General features: G+C 37.0%; 1 protein-coding gene across 3 annotated transcripts in view; it reads left to right on the plus strand.

Annotated features, from left to right (window-relative positions):
- Positions 1-16,717, plus strand: part of WAC (WW domain containing adaptor with coiled-coil) — a 95,984-nt gene that overhangs the window by 39,839 nt on the left and 39,428 nt on the right. For 2 of the 3 annotated variants that reach the window (XM_090047433.1, XM_090047432.1), the window contains exons 7-9: positions 176-484; positions 11,838-12,080; positions 14,445-14,567. In XM_090047433.1, the coding sequence (XP_089903559.1) occupies positions 176-484; positions 11,838-12,080; positions 14,445-14,567 (675 nt within the window). The remainder of the gene's footprint in view (positions 1-175; positions 485-11,837; positions 12,081-14,444; positions 14,568-16,717) is intronic. The other variant, XM_090047434.1, reaches the window with a different exon arrangement.

The raw sequence follows: 16,717 nt of genomic DNA on the forward strand, positions 1-16,717 counted from the left end.
TTCTAATGTGTTCTTAGTCATAGTGCTAGTAGTTGATTTATAAAACTTGCATAAGGTTCAGTCAACTGTAATTATTGGTATGTTGCTGAATTATCATAGTCACTTTATTGGACAAGTTTCTAACTTAAATCTTTTTTTCTTATTGCAATATTACTTTGTGAATCCTGAACAAAAGTGGAAGACAAGCATTCCAGTGACACAAGTAGTATGCTCCCACAGAATATTTTGTCTCAAACGAGCAGACACAATGACAGAGACTACAGACTGCCACGAGCAGAGACTCACAGTAGTTCTACTCCAGTACAACATCCTATCAAACCAGTGGTTCATCCAACTGCTACCCCAAGCACTGTTCCTCCTAGTCCATTTTCTCTACAACCTGATCAACAGCCAAAGAAATCCTTTGATGCCAATGGAGCATCTACTTTATCAAAACTGCCTACACCCACATCTTCCATCCCTTCACAGAAAACAGAGAGAAAAGGTATGTCATTTAAAACTTTTTACCCTACTCAGTGATGTGTTGAACTTGCATTCCTCCCTTGATTGGAGTTTGTGATTCAAATAGTGTGTGATTTTTAGAACTTATGGGAGTCCGTCCTGTTGATTTTGTGTTTTGAAACAGTTATTTCAGTCATGTTATGGGGGGTGGGGGGTACAGTAGTTGCTTTTATTCAACCTGTGTTCCTTGCAATCTGTTGGTCTGATAACTCTGGCTGGCATTTAGACAATTCATATGCTTAGTGTACAAACTCTTTACTTCAAATTACCTCTGGTAAAGTGCCTAAAATCCCTTTTTTGTTACTTTTCAGTTATGGTGGTTTTTAACATAGCCATAGCCTTTTATGTTTCAAAGCCAACTAGGACCCATGTGTTTCTATCAGCTACTATGACTCTGTGGGATTCTGGTGACAAACAAACTATTGCAGCTGCCTATAATTCTACGTAGGGACTTGATTGTGATATTTAAGGAAAGCAACTGAGCTGTTGCTTTTGTTTGATCATACAGACATTCTTAAATTTTGTCCAGTGCATAATTATACACTGCTTCTTCAATATTAAAACAGTTACAAGTTAAGTATGTATTATTTGCATTCCAGAAACAGCTTAGATGCGCCAAGCAAGGAATGGGACTCCATTCTCTTGACTAGGCCTGGTTTTAAGATTTTTGAAAAAACAAATTGGCTTTATAATTGGATTTACTTACAGGGAGGAGGAACTACTGGAAAATGCGAGAATAGGGATACTTGGTACTAATGACCATACAGTATTTCAGCTCAGCATAGGAGGAAATGGTTCACAGAATGTGGCTCTGTGCAAGATGAAATGATTTCAGGGAAGTGCTTTGGGGAAATTAGTCTGTTGACCTGTACTTATTGAAAGTAATCTAAAGTTTCTTGTAGGAAGCATGCTTTAAGTACTATGAAAGATTCTTAAATCTTTCTAGAAATGGTTTTGCTGGGGAAGTTTGTAACTGCTTTAGTTGATGAGGAGAGTGCAGACCTGTAAGTAATACCAAACAGGTTCAGGACTAGTATTTCTCTACTCTTTGAAGATACCTTCCTGCTTTCCAGTAAACTAAATTGTCTCAGTTACTAGTGTATAAGCAGTACAGCTAATCATCAAATAAAAATGATATAGTATAAAACAGTTTTCAGTAATATGCAGAATAAATGGTGACTTGCATAAAATAAACCTATTGTAGAAAAACGGGATGGAGCCAAAATGTTAACAAAAGTTTTTGAGGAGAAAAGATGCTATAAAAAGAAAGTGGCCACAGGACCCATTTATGTTCCTAACATAATTAAGTTCACCAGGCAAATGATTTCCCACTCTTTTAACTTAGTCAGAATTCTAAAAGGTAAAAACACTTTATGATCTTCCATCTTGTATTCTTTTGAGACTTGTTACTTAAATATATTGTACATTATTAGTGAAGAGACTTGCGTGTTGTTGATACCTGTATTTAGATCTTATTTAAAATCCACATAAGCTAAGGTAACTTGCTGTAATAGTTGATAAATAATTCTGTAAAAGTAATCACTCAAGCCTGTCATGTCAATCTGTACTCCCATATAATTTCTTCTTTAATCCATGAGGATGAAATTTAGTAAATATTATTACTCTTATTAGCATCTAACTGTTAATTAACTTACTTGATAAAATCTTTTTTTATATGATACAATTGTGTGAGCAAAAAATGACCACCCCTGAACTTCAATAGAATGTGGGTCAGAATGTCTCTGAAGAAAACATTTTAAAATTTTAGAAATAGCTATTTTCAGGAGAATAGGAAAACAGGATTAGTTTACTGATTTAACTCTCAGCCTTGAAATACTACAGTGGATAATGGCTAAATAGTTGAGTGTTTAAACTTTTGAGGTAATAGAGTACATACAGTTTATTTTGTTCCAACGTTCTTTTGAAAGATCTGTATAATGTTCTTGTCTTTTCTTCTGTAATTGTTTGATTTCTCTCCCTTCCCCCTCATGAAACATTTTGGGCTAAGGATCCATACATTTGTAGTTCCCTAATGTAATACGTGCTGATTGTTTGCCTGTTACTGTCCCTTGCAGACAGATAGTAGGGACGCGTGAAGCGGCCAGTATTTGATTCAGATTCGGCCTGATTTGGGAGGCAGTGATTCGATTTCCTGATTCAGATCACTGTCCTGATTTGGATCACTGTTCTGATTCAATTTGGCCAAATCTGAATCTGAAGATTCGATGCTGATTTAGAGAATCAGTGATTCGACCACGGACAGCTTTATGTGTTTTGTTTTTTTTCTGTGTACTTCGAGGTACCAGGCATGGCTTATGAATGCTGAGGCGGTGGGGCGGATGGATCATTCCATGGGAGCATGGTGGGGGTCCCCTGTGCTCTTGGTGATGGGCCTGGAAGTACTTCTGGTCCGCTTCTAGGTCCACTACTGAGCGCGTAGCCCGCTACCACCCCCTCCCCCCCGATGCTCCATTCGCCCCACCATCTCAGTGTTCACGAGCCGCGCCTGCTACCTCGGGGTACATAGAAAAAACATATAAAGCTGTGTCTATGGCCAAATCATTGAATCTCTCTGAACCAAATCAGAGGGTTCCAGTTCAATTGAGAGAGATTAATGGGTTTCCTGATTCTATTCGGATTTGGAGATTTGGCTGCCGAATCGGGCCAGATCTCCTCTGAATCAAATCAGTGACTGAAGCTTTACACAACCCTAACAGATAGATACCTAGTACTATATGTTTGCAGTTTGTAAAGTACTTTGGATTAAAGGCAGCATATAAATCTAAATGCCTAGTTTTGTCTTAAATTCAATTTAAGCTGTTTTAAATGCTCTTTGAAAATATGAAAATAGCTTGATAGCATGTTTTACTCTAGTAAAGCAGAGCAGTGTTTTGGTTCCTGATCTATATACTCTTCTTGCTGCACCTGCCACCTTTTTCAAAAAAGTAAAGCTATTTTGCCAGTACTTCTTGCCAAAATAGCTATATTTAATGACAATAATATGTGATGGGTCTGGTCTAAATTAACTTTTACATCCAGTCAGTGTGCTGGTGGTGGTGGGTGTATGCCAGCATGTAAGTTTGTATTACTGTTTTAGTAGCAAAGGTATATTCATAGTGTGTGTTATGGCATAATAGGTTAAAAAAAACAAAACAAAACACTTTTTCAGCTCAGTCTCTTTTGCTGCAGGGGTATGTTATAGTCCCACAAGGAGATTGAATAAAATCCTTGGCTAACCTATAGCTCAGCTGTTAGCAGTAGCCTTCTGCCCTCTCAATGGCTTGCAGTAGTGGCGAGTTCCCGGGGATCTCTTTGACCTCTGCCCTTTGATTTGAGTGGTCCAGTCAGAATCTGCTGCTTCTGTTTGTGCTCACTGTGAGTGCTTGATGCAGGTAAAGTGTGGGGTTGCTTTTCCTACTTTTTGGCTGCTTTATCTGTAGGACATCACTTATTTTCCCATTACTAATTTAGCTATTAAATGAATGTTATTATAACAGCGTGTCAATCTGTAAAATGCTACCCCAGATAGTACTGCTACTTCTGACACATTGATTTGTTTTAAAATGTTGTTAAAATGTGATAAGCTGCTAAAAGAATGTCGTCATGTGGGTTGTGAAGTTGACACTGACAGTTTAGCAGTTGGTCAGTGGCAGTTGGACTGTCCAGTGCTTCCTTATTTGAAATACTTTCTGCCTGCCGGAGCACTCAGCTATTACATTCCTGGTTACAGGCACTAATGCACGTTCTTCTTTGGCTGGTATTTGCAGTTTCTCTCTCTGTAAATTACCTTCCTCCCACAGCAGTTTGAAAAAGCTATGCTTGAGAGGGCATTGCAGGCTTTTCAAAATGTTCAGATTTGATGTTCTTGGAACTGATGTTTAATCTTCACGTTTTATTTTTGTATTGTCAGTATCAGTGCTTGGAATGAGTTATTCCGTAACCTTATCTGACAACAAAGCAAAAGAAATTGTGCTGAGTGTTTAAGAGAATCTGAGCATGGATGATAATCCCTGTTGTCACAGTGTTAAAGCAGTGCTTGACCAGTTTATTTACAACCAGTTTCTTATACTGAGTGTTTCTCAGTTTCTGTTTTGAAAGATTTTGTTTTGGTATCATTCACAGACTGTACTGGGTTAAAACCTCATTGTGCTGGTCTGTCCCAGGGAGAACATGGGATGGCAAATGATAACTGGCTGTTATAACTGTGCAGTTCTTAATTGGTGGTAGTAATCACAAATAGCCACCTGCCTAACCATTTTTGGTGGCAGTTTTCTGTAAGTATCACAGAAGAAGTGAGTTTGAGAGGGAAGTCGCTTTGTTTTGTGGATTTTGTTCCTGAACTGGGGAATTTTTTCTTCACCCAGGGTGATTGGGAGAAATGAGGCAGCAAAAATCTTGCATTGTTAGGGCAAAGACAAGTCAATCTTCTAGAAGGTTAAGAGAATTGGTAAGGGTTGACTTGTGGAGTGGTTTGAGGGTTAGGACAAGTTTTTGTTTGTGGTGGAAGCCCCTGGATGACTAGTGACTCATAGGATAAGCCAGGAAAATTGTTATCGGGAGCATTTTGAAAGGACAGTTTCCATGCTGTTTATTTTGATCAGTGAAATCCTCTGTCCTCAGACGGTGCAAGTCTGAGGAGAAGTAATAAAATACTAAGTTCTTTAGAGATCTCTGGTGTTTAAACCCTGACTTGGAAAGGCATCCCGAGAGTGATATGGATGGTTCCCTTCACTGCAGTTCCTAGACCCATTCATAAGTTTTACCAGGTTTCTGTTGTGATTAGTGCACTCTGATACATGCCCTCATTGCTCGAACACTAGTGTGTAATACAGATCACGTAAATTTCATAGGCATAGTCAGTAGTCAGATTCCTACTAGCATTTTTAAAGGCAGTAAGGCTCTGTTCCACTACTGGTTTTCATATTCCTCAGAAGTTCTCTTTATGCTAGTAGCATAAAGTAACTCTCCATTTTTATTTTTTTAATATAATATAATTTTGTCAGTCCAGTTCTTCTTGTCTCATTTGATATTCAAATGTTTTTTATTCACACCTAGTTTTTCATGTCATGCAGTACTTTTTATTCATTAAATATGTTAACTTGGAGCAAACTTTTTTTTTTCTAGTTGTTTAATAAGGTATGGCCCATAAGGTACACTAGCTTTTTGTTTCTCCACATTTTTCTAAGGAAAACCATTTCAAACTGTCCCTGAAAGAAGAGTGGTTGATCCTTACATTTTCTTTTTAAAAACATCTGAAAAATAAGCTCTGAAAATGGATATTTGTTCATGCACATAGTTTGACTGTCATAGTCAAAAATCCAGTGCAAAGGTAGTATCTCAGTGGAAGTGTGATTGGAGAGGAAATCTAATAAGTAAATAATGCACATCTGAAAGGTCGAGAAGGCTACAGATGTTTAAACACATTTACATATAACTCAGTAGTTGCTGTAATGGGCAATGCAATTCAGCTTTTGGTTCCAGTTGTTCACTCAGTAAGTGATAGAAAGCTCTTTTGGGAGAGAGCACTCAAGGGATAGCAACAGAATCTTGTTTAAGGAAGTTGAAAAACCTTGCATTTAATTGTGCTTGAACTACAGTTGGCAATCAAGAGCTTAGCAGGGCTCCTCTGTAAGTTGGTATGCCTCAGTAAATTCACCATGTTAACCAAGTCTCATCTGAGTCTTTATGACAGTCCTCATAGCTTGTTGTTTAATTTGTCAATATGTTTTAAGAATAATTGTGTTCTTTAACATGAGGATCACACTGCAGTTTTTGTTTATTGCTCAAGTCTATAGTTCAGATTTGAATGCATTGTTAATTAAATAGTTGTATGTATTTTAAAAGAGTTTATATCTGACCTGTTGGGGTTTTTCTCCCCCACCCCTCAGAAGGTCATGCTTTTGCAGCACTTTGGTGTGCTTTTTTTATGATGAAACTAAGTTACCTCAGTGTGGAGACACTGTGTGATCATTTTTTCAGCAAATCGGATCATTTTTATATTAGGAACACTATTAAGTACTTGCCCCTCAAATTTGGTTTATTCTACGAGTGTTGACATGCCTCTCCAATATATTTAGAGGACTTTATGTAGTAATTACAATTTTAAATCCCAGTAGAGGTCTAGAAGACTGGTAACTAACCTTTAAATATACTCTCCCTACTGTCAAGACCATAATAAAGTTATCCATTTACTTCACAGTACAGCAGCAGGTCAAAGAAGAGATGAAAAAGCAAGCAGTTTTTTAAAAATTATATTAAAAATCAGGGCAGAAAAATGATCTAAGAAGTGTCTGCGTGGAGTAAAGGTTTTATCATGAGTTTAAGATAGTTGTTACTTACAAATGGGATAATTTGCATACCATCCTAAATGAATTCAGGGTAAATATTTTTTACAATATCATAATTATTATGTCTTGTAAATATTTTAGAGGACGTCAAAACTGAATTAGAAATAGTTACAGGATTTGTTTTATTGGGAATATTTTTTTGGATCTCCACATTTGGAAAGTGCTTTAGTTGTAAGTCCATCTTTGACTTGTAGAGGAAGAACGTTAAATAATGTAAAAATCTGCAAAACGGGATGGAGTGATTTTTAAAGAAAAGCAGTAAAAAAATATTTAGTTTGAGCAAAGCCACGTAAAATTAACTTGAAGATTTGTTGCATGATCTTGTCAAAGACTCGGATTCAACTGTCAGATACACTGTAGTAAAGGAAATATTAGTTGTTCTCACTACTTGCTTTAAAAGTCTATTTGTAGTTTATATTTGCGTAGGGAATATTCTGTTTAACTTTGATTTGGGAGTAATCCTGCTACTTCTCACTATACATGTAGCATATCAGCCTTTTGCAATGCATAGTCCAGCATGAATGCGAGGGCAGAGTGCTGACCATTGACAGTAGGTATTGCATATTACTGAATGTGAGCATGTAATCAGATTGTAATAATCATAAGCATAGGGGTACATGGGCATTCTCAAAACCTACAAATGTGAATCGCCAGAAATGTATCTAAAATTTGTTTAAACTATTTTTTCTTTGGCTGATTTTTAAAATGCATGTTTCTAGCTTTTACAGCAAGATGGAGTACTACATTTTCATATGTAGCTGTGTTTAACTTTGTGTTTGTATTGCCAGTCAGGTAATGGGTGATTTGACATCCATTTCATATTAAATATCTAAGTCGGCTTTTATTTGGTGTAATTGCATAGATATGTTTATTCCAAGTGAGCGCAAAGGAGCTAGAATATCTGTTTAGGTTTTGTGGAATTCAGTAATTTGTATGCTTGCACTGCAAAACTTTGAAGTGTTTTAGGAACATACAGAATTAAATATAAGGTTTGTCTTCACTGCATTGCTAGCTTGAGATGTAAACCAAAAGTTTTGTTCCTAACCAGGTTCCTGTTTGCATACAAAAACCTAACTTTATTTAGCTGGATGTTTTAAGCTAGTTAGCCTGTTAGGGTCTGAGTTGAGTTAGTGTTGCTGATTTGAGCTGATAGTGCAGCAGGGATTCAGCAGCTGTAGTTAGAGCAACTAATCGGCTACTAATCTGCTTATCAAATCACTCTATTAAATGTTTTGCTGTGATAGTAACTCAAGTTAACTGTTGAGTGAAGACAACCAAGTCCTTTAAAATATAAGCATTGCTTGAAACCCAGTCCTGGCAATTGAGTCACTGTGTTTTTCTTGAATCTGGCATTCTTTTATATGAGAATCTCCAAGTGTTGGGGGAATTGTATGCGTATGTTCATTCCGGTTATATGCTAGACAAAAGCAAGGAATATTAGACTACTTTCTTTGTACAGTATTTAAAGTTTTAATTAAATGTAACATTTTTGGTGTGTTTACTAAAGTGGGATTTTTATTTTGCACATGTACCTCCTAGATGTATTTACTTTTGAATGCTGTGATTGTAAAAAATGTGTACATAGAATTGGAAGAAGAAATAATTCTATTGCATATAGACTATATAGTCTATATGCAATAGTTTATATTGTATATAAACTATACATAAAATCTGTGATAATGACTTATTACTTAGCTGGTAATTTATTAATTTCTTTCATTTAAGACATGACATCATTGAGCAGCTGTGTAATATTCCTGTGACTATTCTGTTGTCTTCTGTCTGTCCAGTTTTTGTTCTTCCTCCCTTGTAGTACCTGTGAAATTTGTTGAAGTCTTTTCTGGTAATGTCTTTCTTGGAAAAGTACTTCTGTAGATATCTTGCATGTAGGAATTAAAGGTCTTTAACAGATAAAATTGGGAAATGGATATGAAAGTCTTTTCTGGTGTTCAGATGTTGTTATAACCAGGGTTTCTAGGTGAGCTGTTTTGCTGAAATGCCTGAAAAGCGGTGACAAGGACACTTGTGCTAGGTCCTATACAAAGATGACAATAATTCTTGCCCCAAAATGTTTACCGTTAGCTCAAACTTCCTTTTTTAAGTCTGTCGGTATTCTTCTGTTAACTCAGTAAAATCATTCTTTCCATGGGTCTTAGTATGCTGCTGTTAGAATACTTCTGAATGCCATGATTAGGAATATACAGGCTTAGTAATCAAAACTGAATTATTCATTGTTGAATGGTGCTATTATACCTGTCAGAGATGTCTGGGAGGGGTCTTGCATGACATGTTAGTGTGAATTGTTTTTATTCTGCTTGGCTGCATAAAGGCAGATCTGTTCTACTAGACTTTCTTAATTTAAGTTGCAGTTAAAAACAAGACAAAAAAGCCCCCAAATTGTCCAAAGATAGGCCTATAAAATTGATCACATTATAGTAGTTTAGAATATCACTGTTTATAAAATAAATAAATCAATATAATTCTATTAATGAACTTAAGGGTTTGAGTGATTAAGTTGATTAATAGTTAGATTTTAAGAAACAATTTAAATTTAGTTGGTTCCTCAAATACAGTCAAACTTGACCTCAAGAAACTATGACTTTGGGGATTGTTAGAAAATAAGAACGATGTTTTTATGAAAATCATTGGTGTTTAGTTGCTCTGTATTGGAATTAAAACCAAACTGTTCAGGTTCTTTGCCAAAAAAACACCCCAAGGTGGAGGTACTCGTACCTTTACTGAAGAGGCAGTAGTTTGGGCAAGTATCCAAGTAAAGTATGGGAAACCCAGGTTCAGATTCTTTCCCTGGCCTGATCTGGAGCGGTGATTAGAGTCTAGAACTTTTGCCTACAAAGTAAATTCTTGGGCACTGTGGAGCAGTGATTCTTAACCAGGGTAACATAATAAAAACCTACACATGACTTACAAGATAAACCTAGGTATTTCACATAGGAATCCACAGCATCAAAAACATTCTGATCTGTTGTGGCCTGTGTTCTTTGCAACAAAAGAATTAGTCTGTTGTTTTTCCATAGTCAAAAAGAAGGAAAGTGCAAGAGCCTTTTTCAAGTGGTGTCTTGAATCTTAATTAGTTGAGTCACTGTTCTGGAAGGTATACATTTGTCTCTTCACTCCTCTCCCAATATACTGGACTCAAAAGACATTTCAACTGAAAGTTTTGTTGAAGCAAGTATGTTCTGAAGATTTTGGAATTTTGTTACAAAGTGTAGTTTAAAAAACCCCCCCAAAAAACAAACCCAAAATGGACAAACCAGACCAAGGGCTGGGACTGCGCTAGGGGCAGGGCAGGTGGCTGCGGCACTGGGAGGTAGGTCTATGAGGGGGTTATAGCCACCCCACCCAGTGGCAGGGAGCTGCCCGTGGCTCCACTTCACACAATGCCTGTCCCAGTTCCACTTCCTCCCACTCTTTTCTCCCTCCATCTGTCTCTCCCTTCCCCCCACAGACTTACCGGCCGGATGCTGCTCTCCAAGATGCCTGGCTGCATGCGGGTAGATGCTGTGGCTACATTCATGCATGCAGGATTTATTGGTGACGTTATCCAGCTACACTAGCCAAAACATGATGATTGCTGATAATGTCAATTTTCCTTTTATTGGTGCTGATCCAATATGTACTGATATATTGGTGCACTTCTAATGGAAATGTGCCAATGACCTATTCTCATAATACAAGAATTAAAGTATATTTTTATAAAGTAGAAGTCAAATTTAAGACTTAAAGCACTTTTTTATGGAATGCACATTCTGTGGAATTATTTGCCATAAGATGCAATTAAATGTAGGACTTGAATTGGTTTCCAGAAAGAAGCAGATGTAGATGGATAATTAGCATCAACACTTTATTAAAGTGGTCTTAGAAAAATAAAAGATATAATCCCTTTATGCTTCAGGGTATAAACTAAGCTCTTTCAGATATCAGAAGAAACCTCTTCTATGAATATGAATTCTTAACTGCACACTGCCAGTGACAGGTTGCCACACTATTTGAACTTGATTGGATCCCATTTTGGCAGACTTTCTTTCTGTTTTGTAACTGCTTACTATTCTTTTTTATACCTCAACTTTGACAGTTCCTCCTGTTTGTAAAATCCATGGAATTCTTAAGAACACTTTAATTATTTATACTTAAAAAGCAGTCATTGGCAAATGTATGGTGCACTTGGAGTATGTACTTAATGAAAGAAAAATTCAAAGGAAAATTTTAGTTTATTTTTATGGCAACAAGAAAAAAAAACAAACTTCCATGAGAGAAACTCTGTTTCAGGTGCATCTTTGTCAACTTTCAGTATGGATCTCTGTGTAAAATACTCTGGTTATGTGAAACCTGATGTGTATATAATTAGCATAACTACATAACACAATGCCAGTCCCAATTTTGTTATCAGTTACTTGCGTAGTAACAAACATTGATTAACATGTTGGTTAAGTTCATAGTATCCTGCACTGCTTGCTTTATAACATAATATATGCTGGTTAACTGCAGAGAAACAGTAATGGGGAAGCAACTGTAAAAATGCTGCTGTTAGAAGCTGTGAAAATAATAGGAGCTAGTTAAAGGGCTGCTAATATCAGTGGCAGCACTGCGTGCTTACTGTGTACATTAAGTTCAGATAAATGCATGTTCCAAGTAAGTGCATAGCCTTTTTCAGGCTCAAGCCGATGCATTTAAATGGAGTACAGTATTAATAAAGAAGTCTGAACATCAGTGTAAAGTGCAATCATGCTAAGGTGTGTTAAGCTTGAAAAAATTGCAAGTTTCCAAAATAAGATGTGTACCTTTTTCATAATAAGCTGCAATAAACTACTTTGTGTAAGCCCATTATCTTTTATATAAACTAACCTTCTTTTGAGAAAATAGGCAAGAAATTAATGTTACCTATTTCATGTGAATATTGTGCTAGTGAGAATGTGACCAAAAGTTGTGTTGCAAAAGAAAAATGTAAATTACTGTCTGTCTTCTGTTCAGAGTCTACATCAGTGGACAAATCTGTATCCCATTCTTGCACAACTCCTTCTACATCTGCTTCTGGACTGAATCCAACATCTGCACCTACTTCATCTACTTCTACAGTCCCTGTCTCACCTGTCCCACAATCACCAATTCCTCCGTTACTTCAGGACCCAAATCTCCTTCGACAGCTGCTACCTGCTCTGCAAGCTACTCTGCAGCTTAATAATTCTAGCGTAGATATATCTAAAATAAATGAAGGTAAGGATGCTAAAAATAATTAATAAAATTTACTTTTTATTTTGCAAATTCTGTTTATAACAAGGCATAAAAATGTTGTTGAAAACCTTTAGAAATGAGGTGACAAAACAAAATAGTACAAAATAAGAAAAAAAAATACCTGGGTAAACTTAGCCTTACTGTTTTAGTTTTCAGGGTTTTTTTAACTCGGCTTATATAATGATCATTTTATCTAATTAGCAGATCATCAAGCTAAATAAATATTTGTGTACATAAACAGTCTCATGGGATCTGAGACTTCTTCAGTCTGTTGGTGTTTGTTCCTGCACACAAGTATTTAGTTTTTATCAGCTGCCAGAAGGGAGAGTTGGGGTTACCTGAGTGGTACTGGATCTTGCCCTGTTTCTGTTACCAGTGCCAACTGGTTCTGTTGATACGTAATCCTCTGTAGTTTGTGCTTATGTTGTAATAACTCATTACGTAGGGTGTTCACTAAGGCTGTTTTTTTCATTGACCCTTAAAGCTCATTGACTAGCAGTTTTGTTTAGTGTAACAGGAAATGAGTGCAGGTTGGTTGTGTTTTCCAGTGGGGACCAGAATGACCTAACATGGGTCTGAGATGGTGGGCATTGAGTCCTAGTTGTCCCTGCTGGCCCTGTGGCGTGGTGTAGGGAAAGCCCCCCTCCACCAGGGCTGTAAGCTGCAAATGCCTGCTCTAGAGTATTTGTTGGCCCTTGGGAGATGGCTTTTATTCTGATGAAGATTGGGAATAAATAGCATTCAGATGGTAAAAATATTTGGAAAAGTAACTTGCAAACCATTGATCAGGTTTTTCAGTGTTGCCTAGACTAAATTATAATACCTTTTTTTTTTTAAAGTTAATATGCAACTTAACTTTATGAATTCTTTATTAGCAGTTAACGCTTTGTGTATGGAATCCATGATTAAGTCCATCAGTGATCCTGTACTTGGTTGGAGAAGTGTTTAGGATTTTCTGTAGGTTTATATCAAACTTGATTGTTTTAGATGCTGCTTGAAATTTCTCATTCTGAGTTTCAGATAACGTATACAGTTGAGAGTTTGCTAGCCTCTGGTGGCAGAGAGGAATGTGTTTGGGTTTTTTTGCCCTTGCTCTGAATTGATCCCAGGTGTAAGTAGGAGAATGGAGTTTGCACTTATGAGAGAGGCAAGGGTTTCTTAGGCAGGTATTGCTTATTGAAGCAACTGTGTTGCTGGGATGAAGTGAGACAAGTTTTTGAATGAAAGATGTTCTTCCTCAAGTCTTCCCTCTTCCCCCAAATGCCTGTCATACAATTTCTAGACCTTCATAGCTACAGTATTGCGCTTATGCTACCGTTTCTACTTATGCCATATAGAGTTAAGGGGTTTAACAGATTTGAAATAGCTTTGAGGAAAGTGTTAAAAATGCAAATTTTAAAGTTGTTCCTAGAAATTTTGTCTACGTTAATCTAAATCATAATTTATGTAACAGCTTTTACTTAAGAAAATGCTTTCTAATGAATAATTAGTATCTGCATCAGGGGTGGGCAAAATGCGGTCTACCAGGCCATTCATTCTATCTGGCCCACAGGGCCCCTAAAAAATTTAGAAAATGAATATTTATCCCCTGGCTACCTGTCATATGGCCCTCGATGGCTTGCCAAAACTCAGTAAGCAGCCCTCCACCCGACATAATTGCCTGCCCCTGGTCTACATCATGATGTCATAATAAAAGCCAGGCAGAAAATTGTTTTACTATCTTGTAAGAACTTTTCTGAGATTTTTCCAAAACTACTTACTACCCCATTTTGGTAAGAAAAGTAGCAACTCCAAATTTGTGCAAACAGAATCAGTTCAGTGAGACAAAAAGTGGTCTCAGATTTTCTTTTTTAAATGAAAAAGTTCCAAAATAGGGAATCCCAACAACTTTTTAAACTTTTCTCAATTTTTTCTAAAGGAGAAATGAGTCTAATTGTTTCCTTTCTCCACGTATTTTTTTTGTTTTTAATGTCTGGCCATCTTCCGAATGGAAAAAAATTTATTAAATTCTCTGCCAATTATCATTATAATAGGAATAAGATGTATTGTGCATCTGGAAGGTTCTGAAGTTAAAAAAGCAATAGGCTTTATTCTGATTGCATTATTGTAACTGTAAAATATGACTAAATCCTTTTGTTTTGTATTTACAAGAATTGCATGTTATGGACTAAGCTGCAGAGAGAGATCCTATATAGGTAGGATTTTGAAAAATAAAGTGTTGAGCACCCACATTGCCAGCAATGAGAAACAGTTCTCTTGTTTAGGTGCATAAATATTAGGCTCATAAATCCACTCTTGAAAATCTTTCTACGTCTTGCTTTACATAGAGCAATACTTGTTTTTCAGTTCTTACAGCAGCTGTGACACAAGCCTCTCTGCAGTCTATACTCCATAAAATTCTCACTGCTGGACCATCTGCTTTCAATATTACTTCCCTGATTTCTCAAGCTGCACAGCTGTCTACGCAAGGTATTTAAAAGTCTTACATGTCCTTATGCAAAATTGCATTCTAAAAGTTTAATTTAAAAAAGTCATTGGTGAATGACAGCACTAGAACTTAAACTTTCAGTTCAAATGGGAGGGTAACACCATTTTAATGTAGGATGCCTGATGCGCTAGAAGTGCGGAGTTTTCCAAGCAAAGGATGTGGTAAAGAGTCTTTATGTAAGGAACTCAAGGCTGATGTATTGGAGTAGATTAAGTCTTAACGGTTCCTTGTTTTCACTTTTGTGACTTAATAACTGATTGTATAATGCCACCTTTTTGGAGACACCAGGCTTTTAGGCATTGCATGTTTCTAATCAACAATTTAGATTGATACAGTGTAATGGTGCTTGTGGTTTTGGCCCTGTGGGCCAGATGAATAGCATGGGTCCAGATCAAACCTTGTGCTACTCTCCTGTGTGTTGGGACTGGGCTCCGGTCCGGCCCAGCCCAGCCCCCACATGCTGGGATTGGGCCCTGAGCTGCCCTGCACACCAGATCTAGCCTGCAGAGCTCCCTATAGATGGTGGGAAGTCCTGTAGGCCAGATGATCTGGCACCAGGGTCCAAAGGTTGAACATCCTTGATTTAGTGTACAAGGCAGAGTGTCAGCCCGTTTCTGCTATTTAAGGCTTGCCTGGAGTGTATTTTTCTTTACTATCAGCTGCCTTTAGGATTAGTAATGACACCTAATTTAGAGTTGCTTTTAACATTTAAACCTCATATTAAGTAAGTATTTGACCGTGCGTTTTCTAAGAGATCTTTTGTTCCAGAATTTATTTCCTTCCCTCAGACTTTCTGAGTTATATAGTTAATCTAGGTAAATATTCCAGGTACAAGACAAATTCTGTTTTTCCAGGCAATTTGGGAAGCAATGGCTTATACAGTAGAGCTTGAGATGTGACGTGAGGTTAGGTATGGGTGCTGTATCAGTGATTCTTGACCAAGCTTTTAAGGCTGCAGTGGGGTGCCACACAGTATTAGCACTGGTAAGTGTGCAAACACCTACAAATGATTTTCAAGATAAATTCAGGGATTTCAAGTAGAAATCAATGCTGTCAAAAACATTTTGACCTGCTATGATCTTTGAGTTCTTTACAACAGAAGAATGGCTGTATAGTTTTTTTTTTTTTTTTTGTAGTCAGAAGGAAGTCTTGAGTCTAAAAATGTTGAGAACCACTGTGCTATCTGTAGCACATGTAGAAATAAGCAATGTTCTAAAGTCTTAAAGTTGTTTTTAATGCTTCTAATTAGATTCAGCACTTTTAAATAAAGATTTTGAATGAGGCACATTCATTTGTTCACATTTACAAAAAATCAGAAGTGGTCAGCACCCACATTTTCAATCCATGCTTTCAGAACAAGGCCTTGATCAGAATGAATATATTACAAAAATACTCAGTGTTCAGCAGCTCTTGTTCTCATGTTCTGAGCATTGATGAAAATCTGGCATTTAAAGCTGTATTCTCCTTTAAATGATAGTTATGCACACTCTCACTGTGGATCGGTCCTCATGTATCTCAAGCGCCTTTTGTCTTAGCAGTACCTATAATGTAAGAATTATTCTTATAAGCAGTGTTCTTTTTGGGCTAGTCTCCCTTTAATTTTTGCTGTTACTACACTGTGCTGGTCACTGGGGTATCCTTTCCTCTCTTTGGCTGTCTTCTGTATATTATATCCTTTTTAGATGGAAAGATTAGTAGTTTCCTTCTTTCCTTTTCATTATTTTTGAAGGGTTTATGGATATTCTCTGGAATGTAAATTGTGAGTATCTTGTGACCAGTGACAAACCTGCATCAGATGAGCACACAAGAGAGCTTTTTTTTTTTTTTTAAGGGAACACAGAGTGGAGATTTGGATAGGTATGTATCCTCCAACACTAGCTCTTCATGGAGACCCTACATTTCAGGCTTCAGAGAAACTGGCAAGAGATCTACTGTGTAGGACTTCTTGAGTTCCTCTAAGTTTGAGACTCAGAGCCCATTAAGTACACTTTTGAAGATTGTAGATGCTCTGGACATTATCTTCTAGTTACCATCAACAATCAAGAATCTCCTTCTAGTTCATCAACGATCTTCTGATCCTTTTGACCATTAAGAAAGCCAGAGATAAAAGGTTTAGACCAGAGGTATCAAA

This window comes from Crocodylus siamensis, chromosome 5 (assembly GCF_052110815.1).
Source record: "Crocodylus siamensis isolate JL-2025a chromosome 5, ASM5211081v1, whole genome shotgun sequence".
Taxonomy (NCBI): Eukaryota; Metazoa; Chordata; order Crocodylia; family Crocodylidae; genus Crocodylus; species Crocodylus siamensis.